We start from the raw sequence: 8,788 nt of genomic DNA, 5'->3' as shown, positions 1-8,788 counted from the left end.
AGGTGTGTGTTCTTCTCTGTGTTGTGTAGGTTCTGACTCCGTAGTAGAGCAGGGAGATATGGCCAAAAATATTTATCACAATATAAATTTGAAAATTTGCAATAATGATATAACTGACGATATAATTGACGTGAGACAAAATACTTTACAACTCCACAACTTTATTAGTGCAAAAAAAAAAACATCAATGTATTTTCACTTCAACAAGCAGCTGTTTTTTATGTGCATTAAAGTTATATAAAAATTTAACAGTGCAAATGCAAATTCCTCGCTGACAGTTTAACCAAAAGGCATTTCCAGTGGAAACTGGCCGACATATCCTCAGCATAACCATGTATAATATCCACAAAACTTAAAAAGAGGTTATACACACACAATACGGTAATATTATGTTGAAGCACAGTACGTATCACTCCGCGAGGCTCCTTGCTACGATAGCCGTAATGCTCCGACAATCCATCAAGCGGTGCGGCTTCGTAGCTTAGCAAAGTCGTACTGAAACATTTGACAGATTTTCGAGCGCCGTGTACATAAAATCGTTTCGAGGTCAGTAAACACAACCAGAGTTCATATATAAGGCACACGGGATTATAAGGGGCTCTGTCGACTTTCAGAAAAATCAAAGGATTGATTTTAAGTGTGCCGTATTTTCCAAAAAACACGGTAATAACGACGGCCCGCTAGCATGCTCTACCATAAATAGTGCTTTGTTGTGTATCTGACGGACGAAAGCTAAACCAGTTCCACCACTGAAGCTGCAGCATTTTTACAAACCAGTTCTGGTTCATCCGTTTCACTCAACATCTGCTTTCGCCCTTCTCATTCTCCGTTGCCGCCATGATTTTTCCGCCATGTGCGTATGAAAACAAAGGCACTGCGCATGCGCGTTTTACCCATATTCTATCGCCATATTTCATTTTCTTATCGTTGCCCAACATTGTACCGGTATTACCATGAACGGTATGATATGGCCCAGCCCTACTCCATAGTGAATGTTTCTGGAACGTTCCTCTCAAAATGTACGACAATATGTCTGTGAAGGTTCTCAGTCATCCAGGTCATCGTAGTCTAAGGAGCTTGGAAAGAAAAGTGTCTGGATTCTGAGGTAATGTTCCTGATGCAATAGAAAGCACTGACTGGTAAACAGCAAACTAAAGAGAGCCACTAGAATGGTTTAAGTTACTCCTGTTAATACAAATAATATGAACACAGAATTTCATGAATGAAATTAGACACCAGGAGCAAACAAGGAACAAAGAAAAGGAAGAAAATAACACAACAAAATGACAAAGAAAAATGGAAGGACAGAATAATACATGAAAACAAATGTTGATAGAGATTACACTTCGTTTATTCATGTGATCAATTATTAATTCATTTTTCGCAGAGTAAAATACCAGTTTGAAAGCTACTGCATGTGCTGACACAGTGACAGTACAGTGGTTCAATTGTTGACTGTAGAGGGTCACAGTTAAAAGTTACATTGACAGATTTTTTTAAATGCGAGATTAAGAAGCAGACTAATGATCAGTAGGCAGCAGTTCATGCCAAGAAAGAGGAGGTGGAAAGGTGAGCAGACATGGAGTAGAGATAGTCAAGGTAGATGAGCTGAAATACTTAGGCTCAACCATCCAAAGCAATGGGCAGTGAACAGGAGAGCTGAAGAGGAGAGTGCAGACAGGGTGGTGTGGGTGGAGATTAGTTTCAGGGGTAATTTGTAACAAAAGAAAGCAGCAAGAAGGAAAGGGAAGATTTACAAGATAGCAGTGAGACCTGCTATGATGTATGGTGTGGAGACGGTGGCAGAGTTGATGATTTTCACAGCGACTGACCAAGATGGAAAGACTGAGACAATCTGAGAAAATCCCGAATCAAACAGCTCCCTTTGAGCAAAAATCTTCCTTCCCACTTTTAAAAAGAAGAAACTGCCAGTAAAGGCAAACTCATGGAAAGGCAACCATCCTCTGCGACCTGGTGACAGGAGAAAGACTGGACAAAAAACACACTGTAGAGGAGAGATTAGTAATAATTCATGATGTGTAATCACACGGTAAGTGAAGAAGAAACACCCAGTGCATCATGGGGAGCTCCCAGCAGCCTCCACCCACTGCAGCTTAATTAAGTCACCTGATCCTGCCACGACTATGTGCTTTATCAAAAAGGCTGGCTTCACTCATTCAATCCAAAATCCAACTTAAAATCCTCCAACTCACCAACAAGGTCTTGAATAATCAGGCCCCATCCCATCCAAAAAGCCTTGTAGTACCATATCACCCCAATAGAGCACTTTGCCCTCTGACTGCTGGTTTCCTTGGGGTTCTTACAATAGTTAAAAGTAGAATGGGAGGCAGAGCCTTCAGTTTTCAGGCCCCTCTTTGGCAGAACGAGCTTAGGGTTAAAACTTTCCTTTTTGATAGTTAGGACTGGATCAGGTGACATGGATCGCCTCCCTCATTTACGGTGCAAAAGACCTAAACTGCTCCCATGATGCCCTGAGTGTTTCTTCTACACTCAGTTTTTTCATTTAATATGCGTTTATACACCACTCTGCATTTAATCATTTCTTCTGCAGTGCGTCTTTATCCCACCTTCCTACCCTCGCCCCCAATCAGTCGCGAGAGATGGCCCCGCCTCCTCCCTCAACCTGGTTCTGCTGGAGGTTTTTTCCTGTTAAAAGGAAGTTTTTTCTTCCCACTCTCACCAAGTGCTTGTTCAGGCGGTTGTCTGTTTGTTGGGGTTTTCTTTGTATTATTAGGGTCTTTACCTTAAAATATAAAGTGCCTTGAGGCGACTGTTGTTGTGATTTGGGACTATAAATAAAATAATAATATAAATTTTAAAAAAATTGAACTGAACTGTTGTAATGAAGCTAGAGTGGACGTGAACGTTCAAACATCTTTCACTTCAGTTTAGTTTTATTCATATAGTAACAGTTCAGATCAATGTTTTTTATACTGTAGAGTGAAGATAGGACAATATTAGAGAGAGAGCCTGATCAGCTGATCACCTGTGAGCAAACACTTGGTGATTGCAGGAAGCAAGAACTCCCTTTTAACAGAAATAGGCCTTTGTCTGAACTAATATCAATTAGGCAACCACCATAACCATCCTAAAGAATTTGTAAAAGTCACTGGGAGCTAATGGTCACACTACTATACTGACCCATGTAGAAGCATATCTGCATTTCATATTGGCTAACATTATATCATAATCTAGGTGTAACACAGCAAACTGAATTTACTATAAATAAACCCATAATTATTATTTTCCTTACATTTCTAAGTAGAAGAAATCAAGACTTGAAATATTACTTTTGGCTCTCAGCTTTTGCAGACTTCGGTTTTTAGCTCAAGGCTTCTGGGTTTGTCCTCTAAGAGTGAATCTCAAAAATAATCACAGTACTGTTAGCTTTCATTCATGTAAGTATTTGGCTACATACAGCAAAGGAATGTGGGTATGCAACCCATGCAGATGTGTTTGCATGCAGACATGCAACAGATAAATAAACAACAGTTAAATGTTGACTGCTTGCACAGAAACGCTCACCACAAAAGAGAAAAGGATGAAAAACACCGACGATCAAAAACGCAGTAAGGTCCAAGAATAGCACAAACAGCAGCCCGAAAACCGGTTGTTCCACATATTTTTGACGCTGCCCCCTACAGACAGACAGCTAAAGCATACTGTTTGCAAGGCTGTGCGTGTGTCTGTATGCCAGAAAGTGTTTGTCCGTATCACTTTCTCGCATACAACTTTACTGCCAAAGTAGAATCTGCAATCGGGTTTTAGTAAAGTCACTTTATATCCTTTATTTATCTGCGTAAAATGTGTCATTAAAAATGTCTTTTTCGAGACAGATCTAACGAAGAGCGCAGCAGTAATGGCAACAAATTTAACATCACAGTTTTATCAGGATAGTTTAAGTGGCCAGAACGGACTCAGGTACAAGAGACACTTTCAAAAACAGGTCATTTGTTTATTTCGTCTTTATCTCAATTCCTGTTGACTACGCTCTATTTATCAAAAAAGAGAAAAAGAAAATGGAAAACAAATATAGAACACTCAGAAATATCGAAATCACTTTTTGCCAGCCGATCGTCTCAGACTGAAAACAAAGAAAGAAAAACGTAGAAGCAGGACAAATTGGACAACCCAGTCTCAGGTTAACTTACGTTCAGCTTTACACAGAAACAGGTAGAAAGGACAGAGTGCAGCTGCGGTCTGTTTTTCTGCTTTTACTTCATATTTTTCTCATTTTTCTGGAATTTCAAGGCAGTCAGGCAGGGGTTGGACATAGTTGCATTTTTGTCATTAGTAAACGGTATTTTTATGGAGTGTGTACAAAATTATTTCGTGAATATAGTCTTAAAATTGTAGTTTTGAGAAAACAGTGCAAAATTTTAACCAATATCTGAACATGTGTAACATTAAAATGACTCTTTAGAAGAATTTCACGGTTTTCATGAAATCGTATATTTTCATTAATAGAAGATTCTTTATTGCCAAGGAAATCCCTTTACTTTGAGAGAAATCTAGTCTATATGCTATCTGAGAGGAACGAGAAACCCGAATAAAATTGTGTTTTCTCTCACTACTTCTCAAAGGCTCAGCAAACAGCAGTTTTTCCTTAATACGACCAAAATTCTGCTTTGTTTTCAGTCAATGACGCATTTAGTACTCTGCATCGCTACATACTATTTATGATGTGTAATACACACTAAAAAGCCTCAAGTAAAACAGCCATAAATAATTGGGCTCCACCACAAGTGAAAAGAACCACATCCGGGTGTTTATTCATATGCAGACATTTGGTAAATGGAAAGGAAACAGGTGACCGCCGTTTTCCCATTGCTGAGAGGCGTTTGCTTCTGATTCACAACAGATAATAATAATAAAAAACACGCACACACACGGAAAAATAAACATTTGAAGATAAATAGGAGACCCATTTAAAAAATATTTATTAAAGTTTGTAAAAGTAACAGTTTGAAGGAGCAAATTAAACACAATTTACTTTATATACCAAAGCTTTTTATTATTATTATTATTATTATTATTACTATTTTTTCTAGAAATGCTTGTGAATAGGAATTCCACACTGATCAATAGACCTGAAGTCGATTAGTCTCCGTGATTCCAAAAATGGTTCTTTAACTATTCAACTAACAAATAACCCCAGAGAGTAAACTTTAGGATTAAATGTCTTTGTTGCAGCACTTGTAAAATGATTTCATTTCATGAATTGTGTGGAAGTATCGTTCGTCTTTGTTGTTGCCTCTCATAAACATATATTTCCTCTTAGATCTAGTTCATTTTTAAAGTAACGAACCGCATCAACGTGGTGTGAGATGTAGATGTTGTGCGCTTCGCATGTTTTGTCTAAACTTCTAAAGTTTGCGCAAATGCTTTATTCCACCTTCGCTGCGTCAAAGCACGGACTTGTTCTGCTGCTGTCGGCGAGCGTAAAACAAATCATTTGCATATGATAGCCTGTTTGTAACCTGATGTGACACCTAAATAAAAACTGAGTGGGCAAAAGTCTGAGTCAGAGATACCATTGGTGACGCAACGTGGGATTTACCCATTAAAATTTCCAGCGTCAACACATCTTTTTAGAATGCAAATAAAAAGTATACCGTTCACTACTTTCAGCGCAGTGACCCGGTAGGTCTCATAAAAGCAGCTTTCGGGTGCTGCAGATTAGAGCAATGAACCAATCGGACTCTACCGGCTGTGTTTATCATTCTGATCCATTTAATAAGTCTCAAAACACACATCACAACAACAACAGCGACAACAACAAAAAATCAAATCAAATCAAAATGGTCAAGTCGCTATGAGTCAAACATTTACACTCCAACATGGTTTAAACATTAACCACAACTGCTGAACAAATGGAGTTACACGAGACAAAATGCGTACAAAAATAGAATGTCTTCCAACTTTACATATGAAAGGACAAATATACATTGCGATAGAAGCGTCCTTGAATCAGTATGTGTACAAAAAGACACACAGCAAGGCACTAAAGGGAAAATTAAGAGTTCCACAAACATGTTAAGATGAATTCATTGTCAATTTAATAACTTAAAATTGTTTAATTTCTTTGAAACGTTATTGCAGTTATTTCACATTCGCGCACAAAAGCTGGGCTCTTAGTTAAGTGTTGGCTAGATTTTATTTCATAAAGTCCCCTTCACATTACAAATGATCTATTAATTTTGTATGAATTGTATTGGCTTTTTTATTTGTATTTTCAATAGACTGTGCAGTCAAAGTGCATTCGTGTCAGTCTTTCACTCAGTTCTGCGGCAGGAATGGGAGAATGTGCGTATCTGCGCACCACTGCACAAAAGTTCTTGTTTATTCCCATCCTGGTGATTGGACCGCGGTCTTCAGTTCACAATAGCTGAAGAACTGTTCTGATGGTACCCTTCTTTTTTAGGTTTTCTTCTTAGTTTAGTTTTAGTTTTAGTTCACACTGCCTCGGTGACAGCAAAGCTTTCCACGGAAACCTACGAACAGATCCCGTTGGCTGCGCTGATGCCGCCTGATAACCGGTCCAGTCCGGAGCTGCTGGATGAGGAAGAGGAGGAAGAGGAGACAGTGGAGGACTTCCTCTCTTTCTGTCTCAGGTGAATTTTTGTATGTCTCTTTCTCTCGTCGCTCCGAGCAAACTTGCGGCCGCAGAAGTCGCAGGCGAACGGCTTCTCTCCCGTGTGCGTACGGATGTGAGTGGTGAGGTGGTCGCTGCGGCTGAAGTTACGCATGCAGATCCGACACTGGAAGGGCTTGTGTCCAGTGTGGATGCGGATGTGTCTGGTCAGTTCATCTGATCGCGAGAAGCGCCGATCGCAGCCCTCCGCTGGACAGGGGTACGGCCGCTCGTGGATTGGTGTCTTGCTGGGTCTGTTCGGGTACTTTCTGGGTCGCAGGATTGGCCGCAGGGGCAGATTCTGTGGGCTGTACGCAGAGGGGAGCCGCGGCGCCCCTCCCTCGGAGGCACCACTACCCGGAGCCCCCAGAGTAAAGTTCCTGATAGTGTTCAGGGGGGTCAGAGGTGGAGGGACACGGAAGGTATCAAGAGGACAAGAGCCAAACGGTTTCCGATCCTGGATGCCTGCCGTGTGCATGTCCCGCTGGCAAGTCGGCTGGAAGAAGCCCGAATAGTCGGGGATGATGGGGAAAAGCCCTGGTGCGTCTGAGCTTCCGGGCTGCTTGGGTGACGAGTAGGAGGGTGGAGGGTAAGAGGCGATGGGGCAGGTAGAGGTGGACAAAAATGCAGAGGGGTCCTGGTATACCTCCCCACAGCCGGAGGTGGAGTAAGGAGGCGGGGGTGAGTACAAGTGGTGGTGGTGCTCTAGCTCTGCCTGGCTCTGAGCCGCCATGGTGCAACTCAAATTACCACTGGAGAAGTGATTGGGAGATCCTGAAGAAGCCGGGGAGGAGGACGCTGAAGAGCAGGGAGGAGGAGGAGGTGGCTGGGCCACGTTGAAGATCCCCGAGACGATGTTGATCACTCCCTCGGGGTTCCAGTTACCTGGATACTGAGAGTCGATGGAGAACTTCCCCATGTAGGTGAAGGTCTGGTTGCGATGGGCTGCAGGCTGCGAGAAGCTGCTGGAATATGAAGAGAGGTCTAGGGAGCGTTTTTCTGCACTCATGTCTGCGCCCATCAAGCCATCTGCGGGGGGAAACAAATCAGAAAGCATGATTCATTAACCTCTTCACACTAGACCGGAAAGTGGGCTTTAAGTGACAGAGAGCAGGTGCATCTGTGTTCCGTTACGCACGGACTGCGCTCCTACCATCCCAAACTTCTTAAGTACAGCACTCCAAAATTTAAAAGAAATGTGTCCGTGTTATTCTTTCTTGCAGTCATTTGCGAAATGTTGAAAAAAAAAGAAGTTTTTTATTGTTTTGTTTTTGGATGTTGGACATATAAAATGTTTCACACACACACACTGTTTTCTTACCTGCTGCCACATTAATCTGGTCGTAATGTGCTCCCAAGTCGTTGTTGGGGAAGATCGCCACAGAGGTCGGCAAACTGGTAGCAATGTCATCCATGGAGTACACGCTCTCGGCATGCGCGAACCCTCCGAGATTCACCGGCACTTTCTCCAGAGTTTTAGCCGTCATTGTAGAAGGATCGAAGTTAGCGCGTCTCCTTGCCCTCTGTCCTGTTCTTTCTGTTCTTTACCTCAAAGCTTATCACAAATAGGGGATATGTAACCCAGCCGCGCAGGGGGTCACCACTGCATGTCTTTGTCAGTCAGCGTGTGTTAAAGGATGAGCTCCGTGTTCTGGTGCGCTTCATATGCTCTGATGGTCGAGTTAAAACGGTGTAAAGTAACGGGAACGGGGGCCCTGACACTAGTATGTATATATGGGGAACCTTTTCAAAACGTCATTAACCAAATATGGAAGTGGGAGGGGTAGTCGAAGAAGAACGAAGAAGCTGATTGGCCGGGAGGCTCCATGACGCTTTCAAAGGGAATCTCTTGTCAATGGAGAGCCCGTTGCTCCAGGATAGATAAGACCGACTTTTTCCACCTGCTGCAAAATTGCAACAACCTGCGCAGAACCTGACAGCAAGAGCACACAATAAAAAGCGCATGCAGCCCTCACTAATGCACCTGTCTTATCGTCGTTTACGCGATTATTCTCGCGCATATTCTGTTTAATAGCGCTCTGCGATCAAAAGAGGAGGAATTCCGGTCTCAGGCGTAACCCATATAAGGTTGAATCCGGCACGAACGGGCCCACCCTCCATGTTCCATATTTG

At 42.2% G+C, this 8,788-nt stretch overlaps 1 protein-coding gene across 1 annotated transcript; it reads right to left on the bottom strand.

The window, feature by feature from the left end:
- Positions 1–5,092: 5,092 nt before the first annotated feature.
- Positions 5,093–8,422, bottom strand: egr2b (early growth response 2b). Its single transcript, XM_084938550.1, has 2 exons — positions 7,977–8,422; positions 5,093–7,684 (listed from the first exon to the last, which is right to left on the bottom strand). The coding sequence occupies exons 1-2, from the start codon at positions 8,140–8,142 to the stop codon at positions 6,516–6,518; spliced, it is 1,335 nt and encodes a 444-aa protein (XP_084794676.1). The 5' UTR covers positions 8,143–8,422; the 3' UTR covers positions 5,093–6,515.
- Between the last annotated feature and the right edge of the window lie 366 nt (positions 8,423–8,788).

The sequence above is a fragment of the Perissodus microlepis genome, chromosome 8 (genome assembly GCF_051167445.1).
Source record: "Perissodus microlepis isolate ML-2025 ecotype Zambia chromosome 8, ASM5116744v1, whole genome shotgun sequence".
Classification (NCBI taxonomy): Eukaryota; Metazoa; Chordata; class Actinopteri; order Cichliformes; family Cichlidae; genus Perissodus; species Perissodus microlepis.
The sequence above is the reverse complement of the archived record's forward strand: the minus strand, read 5'-3'. Positions and strand labels throughout refer to the sequence as shown.